General features: G+C 43.6%; 1 protein-coding gene across 6 annotated transcripts; it reads left to right on the top strand.

The window, feature by feature from the left end:
• Positions 1–2,474: 2,474 nt before the first annotated feature.
• LOC134344798 (UDP-GalNAc:beta-1,3-N-acetylgalactosaminyltransferase 1-like) lies at positions 2,475–22,742 on the top strand. Of its 6 annotated transcripts, none has more exons than XM_063044893.1 (2): positions 2,475–2,534; positions 19,905–22,741. In XM_063044893.1, the coding sequence occupies exon 2, from the start codon at positions 19,968–19,970 to the stop codon at positions 20,922–20,924; it is 957 nt and encodes a 318-aa protein (XP_062900963.1). In that variant the 5' UTR covers positions 2,475–2,534; positions 19,905–19,967; the 3' UTR covers positions 20,925–22,741. The 6 variants fall into 6 exon arrangements, 5 of the variants coding, with proteins under 5 accessions (XP_062900963.1, XP_062900960.1, XP_062900964.1 ...); XM_063044890.1 differs by having other exon boundaries at positions 2,483–2,607; XR_010017527.1 differs by lacking the exon at positions 19,905–22,741 and adding an exon at positions 8,838–9,444 and having other exon boundaries at positions 2,512–2,607.
• Positions 22,743–27,586: the final 4,844 nt, after the last annotated feature.

Raw genomic sequence — 27,586 nt, 5'->3', positions numbered from 1 at the left:
CATCATCCCAATTCACTCCTGCAAGTTCTAGCCTTATAGCCTCATAATTTGCCCTTCCCCAATTAAAAAATTTCCTGTCCTCTCTGATTCTATCCTTTTCATTGATAATGCTAAAGGCCAGGGAGTGGTGGTCACTGTCCCCCAGATGCTCACCCACTGAGAGATCTGTGATCTGACCTGGTTTTTTACCTAATACTAGATCTAGTATGGCATTCCCCCTAGCTGGCCTGTTAACATACTGTGACGGGAATCCGTCCTGGACACACTTAACAAACTCTGCCCTGTCTGAACCATTGGAACTAATCAGGTGCCAATCAATATTAGGGAAGTTAAAGTCACCCATGATAACAACCCTGTTATTTTTGCACCTTTTCAAAATCTGCCTCCCAATCTGCTCCTCTGTATCTCTGCTGCTACCAGGGGGCCTATAGAATACCCCCAGTAGAGTAACTGCTCCCTTCATGTTCCTGACTTCCACCCATACTGACTCAAAAGAGAATCCTGCTACATTACCCACCCTTTCTGTAGCTGTAATAGTATCCCTGACCAGTAATGCTACCCCTCCTCCCCTTTTTCCCTCCTCTTTATCCCTCTTAAAGCAATGAAATCCAAGAATATTGAGAATCCATTCCCGCCCTGGTGCCAGCCACTACATCACAATTCCATGTATGTATCCAAGCTCTCAGTTCATCACCTTTGTTCCTGATGCTTCTTGCATTGAAGTACACACATCTCAGCCCTTCTACCTTACTGTCTTTACACCGTTTATTCTGCTTCTCTTTCTTCAAAGCCTCTCTGTATGTTAGATCTGGCTTTACTCCATGCACTTCTTCCACTGCTCTATCGCTCTGGGTCCCATCCCCCTTGCAAATGAGCTTAAACTCTCCCGAACCATGCTAGCAAACCTACCTGCAAGGATATTGCTCCCCCTCGAGTTCAGGTGCAACCTGTCCAATCTCAACAGGTCTCACCTTCCCCAGACGAGATCCCAATGATCTAAAAATCTTAAACCTTGCCTCCTGCACCAACTCCTCAGCCATGCATTCAACTGCCATCTCCTCCAATTCTTACCATCACTATCACATAGCACTGGCAGCAATCCTGAGAACGCCACCCTTGAGGTCCTGTTCTTCAGCCTTCTGCCTAGTTCCTGAAACTCACACTTCAGGACCTCATCTGTCTTCCTGCCCACGTCGTTGGTACCAACATGTATCACGACTTCTGGTTGCTTTCCCTCTCGTAGCAGGATGTCATGCACCCAGTCAGAGACATCTCAGACCCTGGCACCCGGGAGGCAACAAGTCATGCGGGTGTCCTTCTCATGTCCACAAAATCTCCTGTCTGCTCCCCTGACTACAGAGTCTCCAATAACAACAGCTCTCCTCTTCTCCATCCCATCCTTCTGCACCACCAGGTCAGACTCAGTGCCAGAGGCCCTGCCACTGTGGCTCACCCCTGATCCCCATCAACAGTATTCAGGATGGTATACTTATTATTCAGGGGAATGGCTACAGGGGCGTTCTGCACTACCTGTCTACTCACCTTCATTTCCCCCCCTCTGACTGTCACCCAACAACCTGCTTCCAGCAGCCTAGGTGTGACTACCTCCCTGTAGCTCTCATCTATGAGTGTCTCATTCTCCCTTATGTCGAAGGTCATCCAGCTGCTGCTCCAGATTCCTTACACTGTCTTCCATATCGCCCAGTCGCATGCACTTCTGGCAGATCTGCGGGGAAGGGAGTTCCCCCAAGACTGCCACATCTCACATAAGAGGCACATCACCATCTCAGGAGGCATTGTAAAGCCTAACTGGGAACAAGCTTACCCTCCGCTCTTCTCGTCGAAACCTCTGGAGTCAAAACCTCAAAGATCCACTCCTTCACTGGCCCACTCACTCACTGGCCGCTCCTCTTGAGCTACCCCTCTGTTTATTTGTTTGAGCTTTTCAGACTGCTTGGTCACCCGACCTCGATTGCCTAATCAACTGTCTTCTGCTGAGCTATTCAAATCTTGATTGACTTGCCCTCTCTACATCCCAGTTCTGTCTCTAGTTGGAAATTATACCGCACATCCTCATAAATCTGTATTTAACTTCCATCATTGTCTTTTTACCCTGCAGTTTCTTATCTGTATGCTCAAGGATTCTACATCTTCTGATGCTATGACAGTTCTTTTTCAGGATTTGGTTTCATTATGTGATGATTAAAAGTAAAAGCCAATGGCAAAGATGCTGCAACATGGCCTCATTCCAGTAGGCAGTGTTATTTTGTTATTTTGTGTTCTCTTTCCATTGGCTTATTAGATTTTTTTTTGCAAATGCATACTATGTATGTGGTATAGTTTCTCCGTAGCCAGTCGGTTCCCTACAATAACGGTCTCAGACTCGTTAGCGACGGGTTTCTGGTCGGTTTCTGTCTGAATACTTGGTTCTCGTGACGTAAGCTGGTCTAATTTCGACCAGTTTCCTGGCTGAGCGGTAGTACGCGGGGGTAGTTGAGGACTGTGAAATGGCCACGGACTCCATATACAGTCGGGTATGTGTTGTATTTGGGTCAGAGCCAGCCTCGCCGGTGAGCTGCGGCTTTTCGGAGGAATAGCTGACGTAAAGTGAGTTACCGGTCTGGGTCCGAGATTCAGCCCTTCAATCTGGCCTGATTTATCCATTTCTTTTTTTGTTTATTATTAGTTTTTCTTCTTGAGGCGAAGTCAGCCCCGTCTTCATTTTGCAGAGTCCGGTACACAGAAATCTGAGGATAAAGATGTTTAGTTGTCGCTGCAGATTAGTATGTGGTGAGCTCAGACTTCGACTGAACAGTTAGTTACTCATGGTATGTGTAACGTTGAATTCGCCGGTAGTGAGAGCATTTAGCTGAGAGATCTGCTCTGGTAGAGGATTAAGGGCGGACCACATAAAGCAGGGTGATGTTAGATGCACTTTCGGTTCCTGTCATCTGCTTCCCATTTACAACTTTACAACTTCCCAATTTTAACCAATAGCTATCGCGTAAATGTTAAAAAATGTCTGCGGGTTGGGTGTGTTCGTGTGGGTGTTCGGTGCAGGTTGGCGGTTACCAGAGGAGACCAGCGAATTGGTTGAAAAACCAGTTTTCGCACGAAAATGGCTTCTGCCACCTCTGTACTTGATCTGCGGGGTTAATGAGAATGCTCAAAATGCCTTGTAAAGCGCATTCCCTCGGCTTTCGGATCTTTTTCTGTCTTGTCAGGAAGGTGAGGGAAGGAACGATGTAAATTCTAAAGAGGCGGTTAGGCGATGAGTCGTCATATGTAATTGTACAAATGTTGATGTCTTTGTAATCTTCATAATTGTTTCAATCTGCTGAGAGGCTGGTGCCGCAGTAAAAATTGGAAATTCGCGAATTTCACTTTAAATCCAGAATTAGTTTTATAAATTGTGATCTCTGAATTTTATGGTTGATAATCTTAATAATAAATTTATTCAGTGTTTTAAAATATAGTTTATCTTTACTGGCTTAACAATTAAACATCAAATTTGTGACAATAATTTTATCTCACTGTTCTGTAAAAATGGTCAAAAATTACCCCCCAAAAAAAAGCCCCCTTGAGCAGATAAGGCTTGCTACAGAATATAGTATAGAGGCCTGGTGCAGGATTTCCTAAGGGTATCATGCAGGTTGAGTTGGTGGTAAGAAAGGCAAATTCATCAGAATCGGGTTTATTGTCACCAGCACGTGTTGTGAAATTTGTTAACTTCGTAGCAGGTTAATTGCATTAAACTATGCAATTTCTGATAATATAGAAAGAATAAAATAAGTAAATCAATTGCAGTAAGTATTTATATGTATATTAAAAAAGTGCAAAACAGAATTTTTTGTTTAAAAAGTGAGGTAGTGGTCACGGGTTCAATGTCCACTTAGGAATTGTATGGCAGAGGGGAAGAAGCTGAATTACTGACTTTGTGCCTTCAGGCTTCTGTACTTCCTTCCTGATGGTAACAGTGAGAAGAGGGCATATCGTGGGTGATGGGGGTCTTTAATAATGGATGCTGCCTTTCTCAGGCACTGCTCCTCGAAGATGTCTTGGGTACTACAGAGGTTAGTACCCAAGATGCAGCTGACTAATTTTACAACTTTCTCTAGCTTCTTTTGGTCCTGTGCAGTAGTCTCCCCCACCCTCAAACCAGACAGTAATGCAGCCAATAACAGGAATTCTGCAGATGCTGGAAATTCAAGCAACACACATCAAAGTTGCTGGTGAATGCAGCAGGCCAGGCAGCATCTGTAGGAAGAGGTGCAGTCGACGTTTCAGGCCGAGACCCTTCGTCAGGACTAACTGAAGGAAGAGTGAGTAAGGGATTTGAAAGTTGGAGGGGGAGCGGGAGATCCAAAATGATAGGAGAAGACAGGAGGGGGAGGGATGGAGCCAAGAGCTGGACAGGTGATAGGCAAAAGGGGATAGGAGAGGATCATGGGACAGGAGGTTCAGGAAGAAAGACAAGGGGGGGGGACCCAGAGGATGGGCAAGAGGTATATTCAGAGGGACAGAGGGAGAAAAAGGAGAGTGAGAGAAAGAATGTGTGCATAAAAATAAGTAACAGATGGGGTACGAGGGGGAGGTGGGGCCTTAGCGGAAGTTAGAGAAGTCAATGTTCATGCCATCAGGTTGGAGGCTACCCAGACGGAATATAAGGTGTTGTTCCTCCAACCTGAGTGTGGCTTCATCTTTACAGTAGAGGAGGCCGTGGATAGACATGTCAGAATGGGAATGGGATGTGGAATTAAAATGTGTGGCCACTGGGAGATCCTGCTTTCTCTGGCCGACAGAGCGTAGATGTTCAGCAAAGTGGTCTCCCAGTCTGTGTCGGGTCTCGCCAATATATAAAAGGGCACATCGGGAACACCGGACGCAGTATATCACCCCAGTCGACTCACAGGTGAAGTGTTGCCTCACCTGGAAGGACTGTTTGGGGCCCTGAATGGTGGTAAGGGAGGAAGTGTAAGGGCAGTGATGCAGCCTGTCAGAATGCTTTCCACAGTATGGTTATAGAAGTTTTTGAATGTTTTAGATGACAAACCAAATTTCTTCAAACTCCTAATGAAATATAGCCGCTGTCTTGCCTTTTCCTTCTTTATAGCTGCATGTTGGGACCAGGTTAGATCCTCAGAGATCTGACACCCAGGAACTTGAAACTGCTCACTCTCTCCAATTCCAATCCCTTGGAGGATTGGTTTGTGTTCCCTTCCTGAAGTCCGTAATCAGCTCTTTGGTCTTACTGATATTGAGTGCAAGGTTGTTGTTGTGACATCACTCAACTAGCTGGTATATCTTGCTCCTGTACGCCCTCGCATCTCCATCTGAGATTCTACCACCAATGGTTGTATCAGCACCAAACTTATACATGGCATTTGAGCTATACCTAGCCATACAGTCATGGCTATAGAGAGAGTAGAGCAGTGGGCTAGGCACGCATCTCTGAGGTGCGTCAGCGAAGATCATCAGCAAAGAGGAGATATTATCACCCATCAACACAGGTAGTGGTCTTCCAGTGAGGAAGTCAAGGATTCAGTTGCAGAGGGAGGTACAGAGGCCCAGGTTTGTTTTGTCCAGGTGATCTAAGGCCATGTGAAGAGCCATTGAGATTGCGTCTGCTGTAGACCTAGTGTGGTGATAGGCAAATTGCTGTGGATCTGGGTCGTTGCTGAGGCAGGAGTTCATTCTAGCCATCACCGTAGTTTTGAGTGCTACTGGACTATAGTCATTGAAGCAGCTCAAGCTACTCTTGGGCATTGGTTTAATTGTTGCCCTTTTGAACTTCCAGCCGTAGGAGTGAGTAGTTAAAAATGTCCTTGGATACTCCCACTAATTGGTTGGCACAAGTTTTCAGAGTCTTACCAGGTACTCCATCGGGACCTGCCACCATGCGAGGGTTCACCCTCCTGAAAGACGGAGATCACAGGGTCAATGGGTGCAGCTTTAGTTATATTCTCCCTTTCAAAGCGGGTGTAGCAGGCATTGAGCTCATCTGGTAGTGAAGCATTGCTGCCATTCATGCTATTGGGTTTTGCTTTGTAGGAAGTAACGTCCTGCAAACCCCGTCAGAGTTGAAGTGCATCTGATGTCGCGTACAACCTCACTCAGAATTGTTTCTTTGCTCTTGAAAAATCCCTCTGCAAGTCATTCCTGGTTTTCTTGTACAGACCTAGGTCACCAGACTTGAATGCCACAGATCTAGCCCCCAGCAGACGATCAATCTCCTGGTTAATCCACGGCTGTTTGTTTGGGAATGCATAACAAGTTTTCGTAGGCACACAGTCATCCGCGACATGTTTTACGAAGTCGGTAACAACTGTGGCACGTTCAGTCAGATTTGAAGATGAATCCCTGAATGCAATATTAGCATTCATTTTAAGAGGACTAGAATATAAGAGTAACGATGCAATGCTGGGGCTTTATAACCATTGGTCAGACCGCACTTGTAATATTGTGAGCAGTTTTGGGCCTCTAACTAAGAAAGGATGTGCTGACATTGAAGAGGGCCCGGAAGAGGTTTAGGAGAATGAACCCAGGAATGAAAAGGTTAATGTATGAGAGTATTTGATGGTCCTGGGCCTGTACTCACTGGAGTTTAGAAGAATGAGGTGGTGGGGGTTTTCACTGAAACCAATTGAGTATTGAAAGACCTAGATAGAGTGGATGTTTCCTATAGTGGGTGAGTCTAGGACCAGGAGGCACAGCTTTAGGATAGTGGGACATCCCTTTTGAACAGAGATGAGGGAATTTCTTTAGCTTGGGGGTGGTGAATCTGTGGAGGCCAAGTCTTTGAATATATTTAAAGTGGAGGTGTTGGGTTCTCGATTAGTAAGGGTGTCAAAGGAGAATGCAGAAGGATGGGGTTTAGAGGGATAATAAGGCAGCATTGATGGAATAGTGGAGCAGACTCAATGGGCTGAATGGCCTAATTGTGCTCCTATATCTTATGATCTTGTGAATTTTTTGCTAGGCAAATTACCTTTATTTTTTATAAGTTGTAATTCTTAATTAAGAATGCATTAGATTAAAAAGGAATTATTTAAAGTCTATAAGATTTTAAAAAGGGCTGAACATGGATGGAGTTATTGGATGTACTTTATGAAGTCCTTCAGTCAGTCACAAGAATTGCAAATCAGGTCAGGTAAAAAATTTTTATGCATTCCAGCACATGTAGGGGTGAAGGGGAATGAGACGGTGGATGAGTTGGCAAAGAGGGCGTTAAAGAAAGAAAATATAGAATTGCACATTAGTATCAGTAAAGCAGAGGTTAAGTGTGTAATCTGGGAAAAAATCAACCAAATGTGGCAAGAAAGATGTGAAAGGGAGGGGAAAGGGAGGCATTTATATCAAATTCAAAAAAAGGTGTTGCAGGTACTAGGGTGGGTAGTGGATACAGAAGAGAGGAAACTGTGTGGACTAGGTTTAAGGCTAGGGCACTGTGGATTAAACAAAACATTGAAAATAATAGGGAAATGCCAGGAAGAGGAGCCAGTAGAACATGTAGTTCTGAGTTGCAGGAAATATGGGATACAGAGAGAGATGATGATAATCAATCTAAGGGAATTGGGGGTGCAGGAATTCACATTAAAAGGGTTGCTGGGCATGGGTGAGAGAGCACAGGTCAGGGTATTTTTAGCTTTTTTAAGGGGTACAGGGTTTTTTTTTAATAGGATATGACGGATAACAGGGATAGGGTACTAGGATGGCCAAAGATGGGAAGATAAAATGTAGGTTAGGGCCTGTGTGTGTGTGTGTGTGTGTGTGATTGGATGAAGGGATTTAGAATGTAACACTATAGCACACTCCGGAGCAGAAGGTGGCGGCTATCCACCATTAAGTTATTGGATAGCCAGATTTAATTAGTTTTAAAGGTGATCACTTTGAATCCAAGTGCTGGAACTGTTTTAAGATATCACTACTGTTTATTTGCTGGGTTTGAACGCTGTGGTTTGGACTGTTGATCCAGGTGTTACGTACCCCGTAACTGGGTTGCCAAACCAGCAGAAATGGATCACTCAGTTGGAGTCTGGAGTACTAGAACTAAGAAAGTTTTATTAAAGAAACAAGCAACACAGTAATCGAAAGGATAATAAATGCAACAGTTCAGTGATGATAAACACACATGTGCACAGAAGTAAGATAACAGCATCAGTCAAGCTCTATCGTTGTCTAGGGGTAAATGACCAATTTCAAAATGACTCAAAGTTCAGTCCAGGTAGTAGTTCGCAGTAATCGTTGCCATGGCGATGGACAACGTGGGGGAAGAGAGAGATAGAATAGGAACAACTGATCATTCAGAACACTGCTTCACTCACAGACCAGCGAGATGGCTCACAAACAGCTTTTGGGCGGGTCCTTGGTGATGTCACCTGAGGTCACCGACTGTGACCCCTCCTCCAGATGCGGTTGATCCTCTGCAGTGAACCCGGCACCCAGGCAAGGGCGGACACACACCGGGTTCCCGCTGATCGTACCTTTCCACCCTTGTCGTTGTCTGGTACTTCTCACCCACTCGTGAGAGGCGCACCGCTTCCAGGGTTTCGTTACCTCGGGTGGTGTGTGTCTTTCTGTCTTAGCGAACCTGTCCCTTTTTATCCCCCTGCTGGGGTATCGCCTGTCCATCACTTCAAACAGTTCAAGGTTCAAAGAGGGGAGCCGCTCCAGACAGCTCTCTCTCCCACATTCCTTCATTACACAGCTCCAGACGCTGCTCCATTGTTCCTTATCTCTCCTTCCCCTGAGGGCAGGTGGCAGACCAACTGCTGATGCCACCGATGCTAGCCCAGGCCAGCAAACATCTTAATTTTATGTGTATTCTCGTAACACAGGAAAGAACAAGAGGTCCAGATATGACATCTGGAAGGCCATCTCACATGCAAAGTGGCAATTCCAGACCAAACTTCAATCACAGAAGGACGCTTGAACACTATGTCAGGATTTGAATGCTGTCATCATCTACAAAGCAAAATGAAGCAATATAAATGGCAACAAGGTTCAGCTCCCAGATAAGCTTAATTCCTTTTCTGCTCGCTTTGACAGAACATGGAGGCACCTTCACAAGCACTCCATGGCCCTCGACAACCCTCTGATTTCAGTCTCTGAGGCAAACATGAGAGATTCCTTCAAGAGGGTGAATCCATGCTTCCAGACAGTGTACTTGGTCGAGTACGGACAACCTGTGCTAATCAACTGGGTGGAGTGTTTATAGACATCTTGAGCCTCTGGCCTCAAAAGTCTGAAGTACTGTTTGCTTCAAGCAGGCTTTAATGATCCTGGTGCCGAAGGTGGTAAGCTGCCTCAGTGACCATCATCCAGTAGCCCTTACAACCATTGTGAGGAAGTGCTTTGAAGGCTTTGTGATGAAGTATATCCACTCCATTTGCCAGCTGTCACAACAGATAAACAACAAATACCATTTCATTGGCTCTTTACTCAACTCTGGAACACCTAAGCTATGAAGGTACCTGCGTAACGATGCTCTTAAATGATTATAGCTCAGCATTCAATACAGGTTTCCCCCGCCATCCGAAGGTAGAGCGTTCCTATGAAATGGTTCGTAAGCTGAAATGTCGTAAAGCGAAGAAGCAATTACCATTTATTTATATGGGAAAATTTTGTGAGCGTTCGCAGACCCAAAAATAACCTACCAAGTCATGCCAAATAACACATAAAAACTAAAACAACAGTAACATATAGTAAAAGCAGGAATGATATGATAAATACACAGCCTATATAAAGTAGAAATACTTTTCCACAATCATTACTACACTGTTCTCCATAGTGAAAATCTCACGCAAGCGCTGTTGGCAAAAACACAGCACAAGCGCTATCCAGTAACCTTTAAGCTATGAAGCTGTCAAATCATACTAAATAACACGTAAAAATACACAGCCTATATAAAGTAGAAATAATGTATGTACCATGTAGTTTCACTTACCGGAATCGGGACAGCGCCGAGCACACTGGTGGTGTGTTAGACTGAGTCGTCGCAGGCTGGGGTGGTGCAGTGGGCCCCACCCTCCAGGCCACCAACCGATACCGATCTGCGAAGCATGCAGGGGTGCAGCGGTAGCCGGGAGGCACACAGCACATCTTTAAGAAAAAATCCGAAACAAACATGCTAATTAATTAGGTGCCGCCCAGCACATAATTGTCGGCCCAGATCAGTGCTGATTTTCGATTGCGTCGTCTCTGATCTGGGATTCTTGCGAATCGGTACCTGTCCGTGGCCTGGGGGTTGGGGTGGTGAGGCACTGGGGTGTTGTCTGTTTCCATTAGGGCAGGCAGGTCATCTTCTATCCCTGCCTGCCTCGATGTCGAAGGTCGAGGTTTGTCGTCTGCTGTGGCTGATGTGGAAGGCTTGCTTGACTGCTGAGCCTCACGCATTTTTCTATAACACAGTTCTTTGTAAGGACTCAAACCATCTTGCAAATATCCCCTAAACCTACGTACCCTTTCAAAATTAAAGTTGTACTTTATCATTGCAGCAGAAATCTCACGCAGTTGCTTCACGTTCAGTTCGTTATTACATTCGGTTTCGATTGTTATCTTTTTTTCTTCCAATTGCATCAGCTCTTCATCTATCAGATCTTGGTCATGGGATGCCAAAACCTCTTCAACATCATGTTCGTCTGCTTCCACAAGCCAAACTCACTTTGTCCTTACTTCATTCACCACGATCGAAACGCTTAATTATGTCTAGTTTTACGCTAAGCGTAACACCCTTACGAGCTCTTTTAGGCTTTTCCAATACCATAGAACTCACCTTGCAAACGACTGCTCACAGGCATGTGTTTAAGCAATTCTGGCGAGAATGCAGTTCCGAATCCGGGGGAGAGCGGCTGTTTGGGGTGCGCACTGCCTTTTATCGTGCGCTGCTTTTTTTTAGTAACAGTGAAAACACCATCTGAAAGCGAAAACAGGGTACTAATGTAGGTCTTTCGTAACAGTGAGGTTTCGTAAAGCGAACGTTTGAAAAGCGGGGGACACCTGTACTCTCATCCCCTTAATTTATCACTAAGCTTCAAGACTGTGCTCAGTTCTGGTCACCTCACTACAGGAAGGATGTGGAAACTACAGAAAGGGTGCAGAGGAGATTTACCAGGATGTTGCCTGGATTGGGGAGCATGCATTATGAGAATAGGTTGAGTGAACTCGGCCTTTTCTCCTTGGAGCGGCGGGGATGAGAGGTGACCTGATAGAGGTATATAAGATGATGAGAGGCATTGATCAGGTGGATAATCAGAGGCTTTTTCCCAGGGCTGAAATGGCTAACATGAGAGGACACAGTTTTAAGGTGGTTGGAAGCAGGTACGGAGGAGATGTCAGGGATAAGTTTTTTTACGCAGAGAGTGGTCGGTGCATGGAATGGGCTGCCAGCAATGGTGGTGGAGGCAGATACGATAAGGTCTTTTAAGAGACTCCTGGATAGGTACGTAGGGCTCAGAAAAATAGAGGGCTATGGGTAACTCTTGGTAATTTCTAAAGTAAGTAAATGTTTGGCACAGCATTGTGGGCTGAAGGGCCTGTATTGTGCTATAGGTTTTCTATGTTTCGAAGACCTGGGTCTCGATAGCTCCCTGTGCAACTGAATCTTAAATCTTCTAACTGGCACACCCCAGTTAGATTCAAAATTGTTTAATATCATTCCAGTACACAAGTGTAAAGTAAATAATTGTTATTCCCAATCCAATGCAAAGCAAAACTAAAACAAACAATACGATAAAGAACCCAATAATACGAAAAAACACAGTGAATATAAATACATAAGATAGCTTATATACATTGATTGTATGCCCATGAAGTTACGCTAGGTATGGAGTGACTGTATGTAAGGTGACCCTGACAGGATTTGATAAGTTGTTGGTGGTGGGGTGGGTTACTGAGAGGAGTTGTTGATCAGCCTGTTTGGCAAAGTAACTGTTTTTGAATCTGGTGACCCTGGAGTGTATGCTGCATAACCTCCACACCGAAGGAAGTGGGACGAGCAGTGCGTGGGATGCATCATGATATTACTGGCCTTTTTCTGGCAGCTTTCTGCATTTGAGTCCTGTTGGTCGGTTTTGACTACCCGTTGTAGAGCCTTTCTGTCTGCCGCAGTGCAATTTCTGTATGATGCAGTGATGCAGCTTGTTAGTATAGACTGGAAACAGTGTCTCATTCACACTCACCATCAGCATATGTGTCCCACAAGGCTGTATGCTTTGCCCTGTGCTTATCTCATGTTATACCTGTGATTATGTGGCTAAGTACAGCTCCAATGCTGTATTTAATTTTGCTGATGACACCATTGTTGTTGGCTGAATGAAAGATGGTGATAAATTGATATATGTGAGGGAGATTACAAATCTGGTCGAGTGGTACCCCAGCAACAATCTCTCATTGAACAGGAGCAAAGAGCTGCTTTCTTGTCTATAGGAGGAAGAAGCCAGAATTCAATGAGCCCGTCCTCATTAGAGAATCAGAGGTGGAGAGTGTCAGAAGCCTCAAATTCCTTGGTGTTACTATATCAAAGGGTCTGTCCTGGCTACAGCATATAAACGCCACCACAAAGAAGGCATGACAGTGCCTCTACCTTCTTAGAAGTTTGTGTAGATTTGGCATATCACCAGAATCTTTGATAAAGTTCTATAGATGCACAGCACACAGTATTCTAACCCTTTGCATCATGACCTGGTATGAAAATGCCAATATCCAGGAATGGAAAAGACTACAGAAAGTAGTGGATACAGCCCAGTCCGTCGCAGGCAGAGCCCCCTGCATCCTTGAGTGCGTTTATAAGGAGCGCTGCCACAAGAAAGCGGCATCCACTATCAAAGACCCCCACCATCCAGAAGTCCTTGTTCTGTTTCTGTGATAAGTCCGTGTTCAGGAACTGTTTTTAACCTACAACTATCAGACTCCTGAACCAGTTTGGGTAACTTCACTGACCACAACTCCAAATCGATTCTACGATTTACAGTAACACGAGGAATTCTGCAGATGCTGGAAATTCAAGCAACACACATCAAAGTTGCTGGTGAACGCAGCAGGCCAGGCAGCATCTCTAGGAAGAGGTACAGTCGACGTTTCGGGCCGAGACCCTTCGTCAGGACTAACTGAAGGAAGAGTGAGTAGTCCTGATGAAGGGTCTTGGCCCGAAAAGCCGACTGTACCTCTTCCTAGAGATGCTGCCTGGCCTGCTGCTTTCACCAGCAACTTTGATGTGTGTTTCTATGATTTACAGACTCTCTTTCAAGGACACTTTACAAATCCTGATTTCAGTATTTTTTTATTTGTATAGTTTGTCTTCTTTTGCACATTGGTTGCTTGTCAGTATATAATTATGGATAGATTTTATAGGTTCGATTTTATTTCTTTGTTTTTCATGTAAGTGCCTGCTAGATGCCAATGTAGTATATGTACTTTGATAATAAATTTTCTTTGAAATTGACTTTGTTGATATTAGGCTTCTGATATTAGTCTGTGAAAGTGTACAGGATTAACAATGGATAATGCAAAACAAATGAGCACTGCAAGTCTTTGTCTTATTTTCTATTTGGTCAGGGTTATTAGTTTACAATAGTTTATGATTGACCAATTAATTACTTCCAGTGACACAGAAACCAAGTGCAATTTACTGTAGAACAGCCAATTCTTATGAATGTGATGCAGTCAGAAGTGTAATTTTTACAAGGAATAATGCTTGTACTGAATGTTTTACATTTCAGAGGAGGCTTTGGGAGTCAGATGGGGGAGAAAAAAAATCAAAGACCACTGAATCAAAAGCAGTTTTACTACTTGGGGTAAAAGAGAGGCAAGACTGCACAGACGCATGACGTCAGCCAGTAGAGCGGGGAAAGTTTAAAAAGAAGACCGTCATATCCAGCGGGCAGCATTCGGAGTGGGCAGTAGAGTAAGAGGTAGCAGAGTGGTAGGGCTTTGGCTCAACAGGCTTAGGCAGTAATGAGGCGAGGTAGGTCTACCTGTGTTAATTGCGGAAAGAAGTTCTATGTGTGTGAGGCCGGTTTCCTGTGCTCGGTGTCAGATGTGGGAGCTCCTGGAGTCTCCCAGCCTCCTGGACGGCCATATCTGCACCAGCTGTGTCAAGCTGCAGCTCCTAAGGGACCGCGTTAGGGAACTGGAGATGCAGCTCGATGACCTTCATCTGGTCAGGGAGAGCGAGGAGGTGATAGAGGGGAGTTACAGGCAGGTGGTCACACTGGGACCACGAGAGACAGACAAGTGGGTCACAGTCAGGAGATGGAAAGGGAAGAGTTAGGTACTAGGGAGTACCTCTGTGCTGTACCCCTTGACAATAAGTACTCCCATTTGAGTACTGTTGGGGGGGACAGCCTACCCGGGGGAAGCAACAGTGGTTGGGCATCTGGCATGGTGTCTGGCTCTGTGGCTCAGAAGGGTAGGGAAAGGAAGAGGAAGGCAGTAGTGATAGGGGACTTTATAGTTAGGGGGTTAGACAGGTGATTCTGTGGACGCAGGAAAGAAACTCGGATGGTAGTTTGCCTCCCAGGTGCCAGGGTCCAGGATGTTTCAGATTGCGTCCACGATATCCTGCAGTGGGAGGGAGAACAGCCAGAGGTCGTGGTACATATTGGTACCAATGACATAGGTAGGAAAAGGGAAAAGGTCCTGAAAAAAGAGTACAGTGAGTTAGGAAGGAAGTTGAGAAACAGGACCGCAAAGATAGTAATCTCGGGATTACTGCCTGTGCCACGTGACAGTGAGTATAGGAATAGAATGAGGTGGAGGATAAATGCGTGGCTGAAGGATTGGAGCAGGGGGCAGGGATTCAGATTTCTGGATCATTGGGACCTCTTTTGGGGCAGGTGTGACTTGTACAAAAAGGTTGGGTTGCACTTGAATCCCAGGGGGACCAATATCCTGGCAGGGGAGGTTTGCTAAGGCTACTGGGGAGAGTTTAAACTAGAATTGTTGGGGGATGGGAATGGAACTGAAGAGACTGGGGAAGAGGTGGTTGGCTCACAATAGAGAAAGCTTGGAGACAGTGCGAGAGGGAGGTTAGGCAGATGATAGAGAAGGTACACACTCAGACCGATGGTTTGAGATGTGACTATTTTAATGCAAGGAGTATTATGAACAAAGCGGATGAGTTTAGAGCGTGGATTAGTACTTGGAGCTATGATGTGGTGGCCATTACAGAGACTTGGATGGCTCAGGGACAGGAATAGTTACTTAGAGTGCCAGGTTATGGATGTTTCAGAAAGGACAGGGAGGCAGGCAGATGAGGTGGGGGCGTGGCACTGTTGATCAGAAATAGTGTCACGGCTGCAGAAAAGGTGGACATTATGGAGGGATTGTCTACGGAGTCTCTGTGGGTGGAGGTTAGGAACAGGAAGGGGCCAATAACTCTACTGGGTGTTTTTTATAGACCACCCAATAGTAACAGGGATATTGAGGAGCAGATAGGGAAACAGATCCTGGAAAGGTGTAATAATAACAGAGTTGCGTGATGGGAGATTTTAATTTCCCAAATATTGATTGGCATCTCCCTAGAGCAAAGGGTGTAGATGGGGTGGAGTTTGTTAGGTGTGTTCAGGATGGCTTCTTGACACAATATGTAGATAAGCCTACAAGAGGAGAGGCTGTACTTGATTTGGTATTGGGAAATTAACATGGTCAGGTGTCAAATCTCACAGTGGGAGAGCATTTTGGAGATAGTGAACACAATTCTATCTCCTTTACACAACACACATCAAAGTTGCTGGTGAACACAGCAGGCCAAGCAGCATCTGTAGGAAGAGGTGCATTCGACGTTTCAGGCCGAGACCCTTCGTCAGGACTAACTGAAGGAAGAGTGAGTAAGAGATAGGAACAGACAAGTTAGAGAAGTGTTTAATTGGAGTAAAGGGAATTATGAGGCTATTAGACAGGAAATTGGAAGCTTAAATTGAGAACAGATGTTCTCAGGGAAAGGTAGGGAAGAAATGTGGCAAATGTTCTGGGGATATTTGTGTGGAGTTCTGCATAGGTACGTTCCAATGAGACAGGGAATTTATGGTAGGGTATAGGAACCGTGGTGCACAAAGGCTGTAATAAATCTAGTCAAGAAGAAAAGAAAAGCTAACAAAAGGTTCAGAGGGCTAGGCAATATTAGAGATCTAGAAGATTATAAGGCTAATAGGAAGGAGCTTAAGAAGGAAATTAGGAGAGTCAGAAGGGACCATGTGAAGGCCTTGGTGGGCAGGATTAATGAAAACCCCAAGGCATTCTATAAATATGTGAAGAGCAAGAGGATAAGACGTGGAAGAATAGGACCTATCAAGTGTGACAGTGGGAAAGTGTGTATGGAACTAGAGGAAATAGCAGAGGTACTTAATGAATACTTTACTTCAGTATTCACTATGGAAAAGGATCTTGGTGATTGTAGTGCTGACTTGCAGCAGACTGAAAAGCTTGAGCAGGTAGATATTATAAAGAGGATGTGCTGGAGCTTTTGGAAAGCATCAAGTTGGATAAGTTGCTGGGACCGGATGAGATGTACCCCAGGCTACTGTGGGAGGCGAGGGAGGAGATTCCTGAGCCTCTGGCAATGATCATCAATGAGGTTCCAGAGGATTGGAGGGTTGCGGATGTTGTTCCTTTATTCAAGGAAGGGAATGGGGATAGCCCATGAAATTATAGACCAGTGAGGGGTTGGTAAGTTGATGGAGAAGATCCTGAGAGGCAGGATTTATGAACATTTGGAGAGGTATAATATGATTAGGAATAGACAGCATGGCTTTGTCAAGGGCAGGTTATGAGCCTGATTGAATTTTTTGAGGATGTGATTAAATACATTGATGAAGGAAGAGCAGTAGATGTAGTGTATATGGATTTCAGTAAGGCATTTGATAAGGTACCCCATTCAAGGCTTATTGAGAAAGTAAGGAGGCATGGGATCCAAGGGGACCTTGCCTTGCGGATCCAGAACTGGTTTGCCCACAGAAGACAAAGAGTGGTTGTAGACGGGTCATATTCTGCATGGTGGTTGGTGACCAGAGGTGTGCCTCAGGGACCTGTTCTGGGACCCCTTCTCTTCGTGATTTTTATGAAAGTCCTGGATGAGGAAGTGGAGGGATGGGTTAGTAAGTTTGCTGATGACACAAAGGTTGGCGCTGTTGTAGATAGTGTGGAGGGCTGACAGAGGTTACAGAGAGACACTGATAGTATGCAAAAGTGGGCTGAGAAGTAGCAGATGGAGTTCAACCCAGACAAATGTGATGGCAGAATATAGTATTAATGGGAAGACTTTGCAGTGTGGAGGATCAGCGGGATCTTGGGGTCCGAGTCCATAGGTCACTGAAAGCTGCTGTGCAGGTTGACGCTGTGGTAAAGAAGGCACATGGTTTATTGGCCTTCATCAATCATGGAATTGAATTTAGGAGCTGAGAGGTAATGTTGCAGCTATATAGGACCCTGGTCAGACCCCACTTGGTGTACTGTGCTCAGTTCTGGTCGCCTCACTACAGGAAGGATGTGGAAGCTATAGAAAGGGTGCAGAGGAGATTTACAAGGATGTTGCCTGGATTGGGGAGCATGCCTTATGAAAATAGGTTGAGTGAACTCGGCCTTTTCTTCTTGGAGCGAGGGGGGATGAGAGGTGACCTGATGGAGGTGTACAAGATGATGAGAGGCATTGATCGTGTGGATAGTCAGAGGCTTTTTCCCAGGGCTGAAATGGTTGGCACAAGAGGGCACAGGTTTAAGGTGCTGGTGGAGTTGTTACTGACGTGATGTCAGGGGTAAATTTTGAGAATGGTGAGTGCGTGGAATGGGCTGCCGGCAACGGTGGTGGAGGCGGATATGATAGGGTCTTTTAAGAGACTTTTGGATAGGTACATGGAGCTTAGAAAAATAGCGGGCTAAGGGGAGGTCTAGTAATTTCTAAGGTAGGGACGTGTTTGGCACAACTTTGTGGGCCGAAAGGCCTGTATTGTGCTGTAGGTTTTCTATGTTTTCTGTGAATTACTGAATATATAAATTTGTTAATTTTATCTTTTATAATGTTTACTTTGAAGTTGCATGAGCTATTTTGTTAGCTTTTGAAACATTCAGTTTTGAATTTTGTTTGTAAATTAAAATCCAACAGAATTATTTGTGGTAAATGGCAGTATGTACTACGCATTATCTCCACTTAGTCGAAAGGAGGATCTTTGGCATTCTATAGTACATGTGCTTCTCAGGAACCAGGTAAATGTCACTATCATTCCTGAAACTAAAAACCCAGACAAACAGCAAAATCGAAGATATCTCAGCAAATCAACATTACGATGTTTCAAATATATTTTATTATAAGTTTCATTGCATTTGACCAAAGTTGTTTATAGTTCCCATACATGGAGATTTTTCTTTCACTTAATCCTATCCTTCATGTGTAGAAAGCTGTTGTCCGCTTTTTGCTATATTCTGTTCGTTCACCTACTGTGTCTGGAATTACATCAGAAATGCAAAATTTGGTGAGGTGAGTTTGTAATACAAATTATGAATGTGGAAATTCTAAACTGGCCTGTGTTCACAGAGTCATTGAATTGTCATAGTACAGAAAAGGTCCTTTTGGCCTTTCAAATCAATGCCAGCTCCTAGTAGACCAATCAGTCTCATTTCTTGTACTGTTTTGTATAGTAACCCACCTCTATTAAATAGGACACTCCATTGATTTTAAATACATGCAGTTCCTGCTCTAATTGTTACCCATTTGTAAAATATGTCGTCTTGCTGTCAAAATACCAATGGTCCAGGCAGGCATGGAAGTATGAAGAGTAGTTGGCCTGAAGAACTTGTCATGCCAAATTTAAAATGCGGAATTTGTGCGTTCTTCTGTTTGCACGGATTTCATCTGGCTGCTCAGTTCCCTCCTCCGTCCGATACTTGTGTAGGTTAATTGGCAAGTATAAATGTGAGCAGTTTTGCGCCCCTTATCTAAGAAAGAATGCGCTGACAATGGAAGCATTCAGAGAGGTTCGTGAGAATGATTGCAGGAATGCAAGCATATGAGCAGCATTTGATGGCTCTGGGCCTGTACTCGCTAGAGTTTAGAAGAATGAGTGTGGATCTCATTAAAAACTATCGAATATTAAAAGGCCTAGATGGAGTGGATGTGGAGAGGATGTTTCCTATAATGGGGGTGTCTAGGACCAGAGAGCGCAACCTCAGAATAGAAGTACATCCCTTTAGAACAGAGATGAGGAGGATTTTCTTTAGCCAGAGGATGGTGAATCTGTGGAATTTATTGCCACAGATGGCTGTGGAAGACAATTCATTGGCTGTATTTAAAGGTTCTTGATTAATAGAGGCACTAAGTGTTTCTGGGAGAAGCCAGGAGAATGGGGATGAGAGGGAAAATAAATCAGCCATGATGGAATGGTGGAGCAGACTCAATGGGCTAAGTGGTCGTATTAATTGTTCCTGGTAAATTTAAGTAGTAGATTTGGTGAGAATATGAGGCAACTAGGTTACAAGGAAGACAAAGCATGGGTTTCTGTATGAGCTTCCAACTGTGTTGGTTAGAAAATATGAGGAAGTATAGAGCTTTGCATAAAATAAAAATAGAATATACTCAATAGTGTTGGAAATGTTTCAGAGCCATGTGATATGTTTCAGAGCCATGTGATATGGTAAATAATGATGAAACCTGCCCCCAAGTGGTTTGCTGCCAATATGCCCATGATATCTACTGTTACCTGGAAAGTGTCCTTTCGCATGAACATTCCTTCACCAAGTTGGCTCTGATTTTTAGTGCAAAAACTAAAATGTACAATTAAAATCACTTACTTTGTGGAGAGGTACAACAGAATATTTCCTAGAGAAAGTTGTCTTTAACAAAAAAAAACATAGTAAGGTGAAATAGTGTGTTGTTAATCATCTGAACCTGAAAACTGAATTTTTTTTTTTTGCAGATTGTGAGAGGGGAGAAAAAAGACTGACTGTACTGCTGACAACAACAGCGTTTTATTCATCCAATGAAGATGAAACCAATTTCCTGGTGGAAGCAACTGTTCTTACTCATTCTGTTCAGTGTTATATTTTGGTTAATATTTTGCACAGAGAAACCAAAGGAAAAGATTGATTGGTGGTTCTTCTATAGTCAACAGCCGATCTATAAGTGGAACTTCAATTTTACATTGACTCCACATCTGAAATGTGAAGGTGACAATCATTTTCTAGTTATACTAGTTGCTACAAGACCAAATGAAGTAGAAGCTCGGCAGGCAATCAGAGTAACGTGGGGACAGAAACGGATGTGGTTGGGCAAAAAAGTCTTGACTCTGTTCTTGATTGGAAGAGATGCTGAACATGAAAATCAAGGGAAGCAACCAGTGCAAGAAGAATTTGCTCAATATGGAGATATAATTAGTCAGAATTTTATTGAATCTTACAATAACCTGACCTTGAAGACAATAATGGCATTTCAGTGGATTTCAGAGTTTTGTCCCAATGCTGAATATGTGATGAAAATAGACTCTGATGTATTTCTAAATACAAAGAATTTAGTTAATTATCTGCTAAAAGTTAACAAAAGTGTTTCCAGTGACTTTTTTACAGGCTATCCCTTTATCAACACAGGACCACACCGAGGTTTTGTTAAAAAGGCATACATTTCAAAAGCTGACTACCCTTTTAGTATATATCCTCCATATTGTAGTGGCCTTGGTTATGTTTTTTCTGGGGAATTGAGTTTAAAGATTTTTAAGTTGATGGGACATATTAAACCAATTAGATTTGAGGATGTATTTGTTGGCATTTGTTTGAAGATATTAGATGTAAATCTACATATTCCAGAAAAAGAGTTGTTCTTCCTAAACCAGCTGAAATTTGACAAATGTCTGTTCAGCAGGGTAATTGCAGTACATGGCATCACTCCACAGCAGCTGAACAGTTATTGGGAGGATCTTCAAGGATTGGAGAATACCTGTTGAGCAAGGGGTAGAAAATGTAAAGGTCTGAAGCTAATACTAGATTGCACTTCCTTGGGAGTGAAAATTCTGGTTGAGGTTTGCTTTCATTTCCTTTGTATCAAATTGGCTGAGTGTATTTTTTTATATATCACATTGGCTGAGTATAAAGAGTTGAGCATTTTAAAACTTGAGTCAGGCCAAGTATGAATCAGCTTCCATAATCTCTTTGGTACTGTTCTAATGATCATTTTACTCATATCCAGCATTGTGTGCAAAACTGAGTGCAGGTGACCCCTGCATTATGGCTATTTGGACATCAAAAAATAATGCTTGCTAAGTTCACAAATTATGACCCAAAATATTGATATGCAGAATAAAAACTACTCTAACAGAATTTGTGGAAAATGTAGATAAATAAGCACTTGTTTTTCAATTTGTTTATGCATGTGCAAATGATGTAACTTTATATCACAGAAAATCATGTCTGATTCATTTTCCCTCCCAGCCACCATCTCCTGCCTCCTCCCCATATCCCTTCATGTCCTGACTAATCAATAATCTATCAACCTCTGCCTTAAATATACCCAATGATTTGGCCTCCACAGCTGCCTGGCAATTAATTCCACAGACTCACCACTCTCTGGCTAAAGAAATTCCTTCTAATCTCCATTTTAAAATTGGGGCTTTGGTTTTGGACTCTCCCACCATAGGAAACATCCTCTCGACGTCCACTCTATTGAGGCCTTTCAACATTTGATAGGTTTCATTGAGGTCACCCCTCATTCTTCTGAATTTCAGTGAGTACAGGCCCAGAGTCATCAAACACTCTTCATATGACAAGCCTTCAATCCTGGAATCATTTTTGTGAACCTCCTTTCAACCTTCTCCAATGTCAGCACATCCCTTCTTGGATCAGGGGCCCAAAATTGTTCAGAATGCTCTGTGAGGCCTCACCAGTGCCTTATAATGTCTCAACAGTACATCCTTGCCTTTGTATTCTAGTCCTCTCAAAATGAATGCGAACGATATTATAATGCAATTCCCCACCCAGTCCGGGGGTTGCCTGTGCACAACTAGATTGAAATGTTAAGGAAATTGTGTTTTTGCTGATTACTCCTGTGTGTAAATTGCACTCCTTGGTTCAGTATACAAGGATCAGACAGCTTGCTTTATTTCTGATTATTTCAATTCATAATTTTCTAAGAAGCCTGTATATATCACTGAAGCAAATAAATGAGTGAACTTAGTTTTTAAAGTTAATTTGAATTTTATTACTTTATGTATAGCATTCATGTATACGTCCCAATGATTAAACAACTAACAAGTAAATTCGATCACTTTAACACGTAGATGTCAAATACGCGTGTTTTAAATTTACCTTTGGTATAGCGCGTGCATAAAAATGTTTGCATGAATATCTCTTGAAAGATTTAAATATTAATTTCTGGGCACAATGAGACTGGAGCACTGAACTATTTACAATTCAAACACAAACTGTTTATCGTTGAATTCACAAAACATGATCAAGGTCGAATTAGATTGTGTTTCTTCTTTGGTAGAATGAAGTGGTAAAAGCTTGAATGCACACTGAAATCACCAAGTACCTGGGAATCAAAGCAATTTGATTGGATCAACAGCTTAACAAATAAAGTTTCGTGTGCTTCATTGATAACTTTGTTGTAAATCATCATTTTATCCATTTTGGTCACTGAATGATGTTAGGTAAAATGCTGCTTTGAATCCATCATTGTCACGGTCTGGAAGTGGATTTCTCAACAAGTTTCATCCATAGTGTAAAGAGCATGTGTGAAGTATTCCTTTTTTAAGTGGAAAGGTGAAGCTCTGATCCATCCTTGCTTGGGAAAGTATCTTGTCCTTCACAAGCTCTGGAGTTGTTGCTATCATGTTTGCCACTGAAATTAAACCAGAAGGAAAATGGATGTTAGGATTACAATGAAAGGTTTGAATTTTAGCAGATACGGAATTATCTGCCTGGATATAAATGTTTAAAACTGAGGGTAAGTACAGCTGAAGTTAATAAACAAGAACCTTGATTACAAAAGCGTGTGTTACAGCGGGAAACAGCTGCCACATTGTGAAGGAGAACATGAACTGAAAAACAAAGCCCTCATGCATGTAGCAAAATCAAAGGGTTTCACAGAAGCCAGCAGTACAGGTTGAGTTGTGGAGAGTTTACCACCAAGAAAGTACATCTTGTAACAAGTAACTAATTATGTTTCTTGAGCAGTGGACAATCCAGCTAAACAGCGTAAATAATCTGGGTTTCCACTATCACCATAGTTGATATAGACAGGAGGAGTCTAGTTTGGCACTCAATTGGAGAAACATGTTCATCGTAGATTAACGAATTGAGGAATATTTTTGCACTGTAACTGTTTGCCAATTTGCAAGTACTTGGCAGGGCATGCATTTGAACTGTTGTTTTCTTAAGTGAATTATAATAGTGGAAAAAAGATGTCTGTAAAAAGTACAACACCAAATCCTGCTAGATCGATTAAAATTAAAACTGTTAGTCGTCTATCTTGTTATACATTGTTGACTGAGAATTGGAAAAGACTGGGGTTCTACAGGCTTAAAGCTGCGAAATTTGCATGATATTTCCTGAGTAAAAGAAGCTATGAGTAATGTGCAGGCTGATCTTTGGCCTTTGATCAAGTATCTGTATTGGTTGAGCAATTACCGTTCTAATTATGTGAGCAGCTTGTTGAACTGTATGTTAATTTATCTCCCAGAAGCTTTGTTGGAAATGCTGTGTGTAAATGGACAGCCCTACCTTTTTATTGAAGCAATTTGATAAGCAACCTGGAGTTAATTTCTCACAAAATGCACAACATAACATGATACTCCACCCCAATTTACATCTAAAATTCATGACAAGTGTGCGACTTCATTACTTATGGGCTCTGTTTTGTTTCCTGAATTCGATGTAATTTAATTTCACCCTGTTCTTCTTTGTGAATTGCGACTTCTGTTTTCTGCTTTTGGACATTTCATGAGTCTTTTCTGCAACTCAGTTGATCCTAATGCCTGTGTATCTGATGAAGGCAGATTTCCATCTCAGAATAGTTTTTAAATTGTTTACAAAAAGCAGACAGACACGTGCACCCAAAAGTTCTTCAGATTTCTTTAAAAGGTTAATATGGATGTGCATATTCAGAATACCTGATGGCTTTCTTGATGACTACGTCTACGGGAAGTTCATCTAGCTTCAGTGCCTGACTGACTGGGTCAAGGAGTTGGAGTTGGATGCATTTGGAATCATTCGGGAGGCTGAAGATATTATAGATGAGACTTTTGAAGAAATGGTCACCCCCCCCCCCCCCCCCCAGAGAACAGGCTTCAGACAGTAGATGGGTGACCACCAGGAGAGGTAAGAGGATTAAGAAGTCAGTGTAGGATTCCCCTGTGGCCATTCTCCTTAGAAACAAATATATCCCTTTGGATACCGCTGGGGATGTGACCAATCAAATCACCAGGCTGGTGACACTGTGACTACCTCTGAGGCTCGACTGGGAAGGGTTGTGTCAGGCAGTGCGGTAGTTTGAGAGGACTCAATGGTTAGGGCGACAGAAAGGGGATTCTGTTGCCGCAAAAGAGACACCAGGATGGTATGTTGCCTCCCGGGTGCTAGGATGTATCAGAGCAGCATTTTTTCAAGGGGGAGGGGAACAGCTAGAGGTAATGGTGCATATTGTCACCAGTGACATTGACAGAAACAGGGGAAGGAATCCTGCGCAATGCCCATATAGAGTTAGGAAAGGGGTTGAAGAGAAGGACCTCCAAGGATGTAATCTCCAGACTACTCCTTGTGACTCTGGCTAGTGCAGGTAGGAATGGGGCGATAGCACAGATGAATGAGTGGCTAAGGAGCTGGTGCAGGGGACAGAGTTTCCAGTTCTTGGATCATTGGAACCTTTTCTGGGGGAGGTGTGACCTGTACTGGAGGGAACATTTGCATTTGAGCTGGCTGTGAGGTTTGCTGATGTTACTCAGGAGAGTTTAAACTAGTTTTGCTGGGGACTGGGAAATGGAACCCCTGGTCAGTAAAGGAAGGATTGGACCAGAAGGTAGATGTCAGGAAAAGTATTGAAAAGCAAAACCAGAATAACTGGTTTGATGGATCGGATAGTTTGAAGTGTGTATATTTTAATGCTAGGAGTATTATGGGTAAGGGTGATGAACTTGGAGCATGGATCAGTACATGGAACTAGATGTTGTAGCCATTACTGAAACTTGGTTAAGAGAGGGGCAGGAACGGGTGATTACTGTACCAAGTTTTCAAGCTTTAGAAAAGATAGAGGAGGAGGTAAGGGTGGGATGGGGGGTGGAGAGTGCTGTTGCACTACTAATCAGGGACAGTATCACAGCTACACTCAGAGGAGACATATGAAGGGGTTAGACACGAGTCCATTTGGATGGATCTCAGGAATAAGAAGGGTGCAATCACATTGATGAGATTTGACTACAGACCCCTCATAGCATTGGAACATTGAGGAACAGATATGTAAACAGATTAAGGAAATGTGTAAAAATAGTGGGGTTGTTATCATCCGGGACTTCAACTTTCAGCCAGAGACTCATTCCACCGAGATGCAGCACAGAGCGTCATAGGAAGTCATTCCTGCCTGTGGCCATCAAATTTTACAACTCCTCCCTTGGAGGGTCAGACACCCTGAGCCATTAGGCTAGTCCTGGACTTATTTCATAATTTACTGGCATAATTTACATATTACTATTTAACTATTTATGGTTCTATTACTATTTATTATTTATGGTGCAACTGTAACGAAAACCAATTTCCCCTGGGATCAATAAAGTATGACTACTACTACTACTGCTAACTTCCCTAATATAAACTGGGACCTTATTGGTGAAAGGGATTTAGATGGGGCAATGTTTATTAAGTGTAGGAAGGTTTCTTAAATCAATATGTGGATGTTACAATGAGAGGAGGGGCTGTACTGGGCCTGGTGTTGGGTAATGTGCCTGGCCAAGTGACTGACCTTCCAGTGGTTGAACAGTTAGGGAACATTGATCACAACTGCTTAATTTTCAGGATAGCTATAGATAAGGACAAGTATGGTTCTTGTGGAAAAGTTTTTAATTGGAGTTGGGCAAATTTTGAGGGCATTAGGCAGGAACTAAGAAGCATTATTTGGGAGCTTTTTTCTGGCAAGTCCACATCAAACTTGTGGAGGGTGTCTAAAGATCCTCCACAGAGTACAGGAAAGGTATGTTTCTGTTAGAAGGAAGGACGGAGATGGAAGGATAAGAGAACCTTGAATGACCAGAGAGGTGATGAATTTTGCCAAGAAGAAAAAGTATGTAAAGCTTTGGAAGTCAGGATCAAACGAAGCACGAGGAGTATAAAGAAGCCAGAAAAGAGCTAAAGAAGGGAATTAGGAAAGCCGGGAGGGTCCATGGAAACTGCTTGGCAAGTAGGATTAAGGTAAATCCCAAGCATGCTATGCATACAGCACATTAAGAGCAAGAGGGTAACTAGGGAGAGGATGGGACCACTCGAGGATGGGGGGGGGGCGGGGGAACGACATCAGCTTGATGCAGAGAATGTCCGTGAGGGACTCAATGAGTACCTTTCTTCAGTATTTATCAAGGAAAAGGATATGGAGGGAGAGGAGATCAGTGCTAAGTGCTGTTCATTGACTTTAGTTCGGCATTCAATACTGTGATCCCCTCCAAGCTGATCACCAAACTTCGCCAGCTTGGTATCAGCGTATTCCTCTGCAATTGGACCTTGGACTTTCTGACTAACAGACCCCAATCAGTTAAGTTAGACAACCACTCCTCCTCTACTCTCACCCTGAACACCAGCGTGCCTCAAGGCTCTGTGCTGAGCCCTTTTCTGTACTCCCTTTTCACCTATGACTGTGTTCCTGTACATGGTTCTAACTCCAAAATCAAGTTCGCAGACGACACCACGGTGGTTGGCCTGATCAGAGGGAATGACGAGACGGCCTACAGGGATGAGGTCCAGCACCTGGCTGTGTGATGTGCCAACAACAATCTGGCCCTTAACACCCAGAAGACCAAGGAGATCATTGTGGACTTCAGGCATGCCAGGAGTCACACTCACGTCCCTATCTACATCAACGGAACTGTAGTGGGGTGTGTATCAAGCTTCAAATTCCTTGGTGTCCACATTTCCGAGGATCTCACCTGGTCCCTGAACTCCTCCATCCTCATCAAAAAGGCGCAACAGCGCCGTTACTTCCTGCGGAGCATCAAGAAAGCTCACCTCTGTCCCAGGATACTGACGGACTTTTACCACTGTACCATTGAGAGCATACTCACCAACTGCATCTCAGTGTGGTATGGCAATTGTCCTGTATCAGACCGCAAAGCCCTCCAGTGTGTGGTGAAAACTGCCCAGCGGATTATTGGCACCCTATTATCCACTATTCAGAACATCTACCATAAACGCTGCCTGGGCAGGGCGAAAAGCATTATCAAGGATGCATGTCACCCTAACCATTGACTTTTTACTCTCCTCCCATCCGGTAGGCGCTACAGGAGCCTCCGCTCCCACACCAGCAGGCACAGGAAGAGCTTCTTCCCTGAGGCTGTGACCCTGCTGAACCTCACATCACAGCGCTAAGCAGTATTGCATCTGTATTGTACTGTCTCAGTACTTCTATATTTGT

The sequence above is a fragment of the Mobula hypostoma genome, chromosome 4, assembly GCF_963921235.1.
Source record: "Mobula hypostoma chromosome 4, sMobHyp1.1, whole genome shotgun sequence".
NCBI classification, from domain to species: domain Eukaryota; kingdom Metazoa; phylum Chordata; class Chondrichthyes; order Myliobatiformes; family Myliobatidae; genus Mobula; species Mobula hypostoma.
Note: the sequence above shows the minus strand (reverse complement) of the source record. Positions and strands in the feature narration are given on the sequence as shown.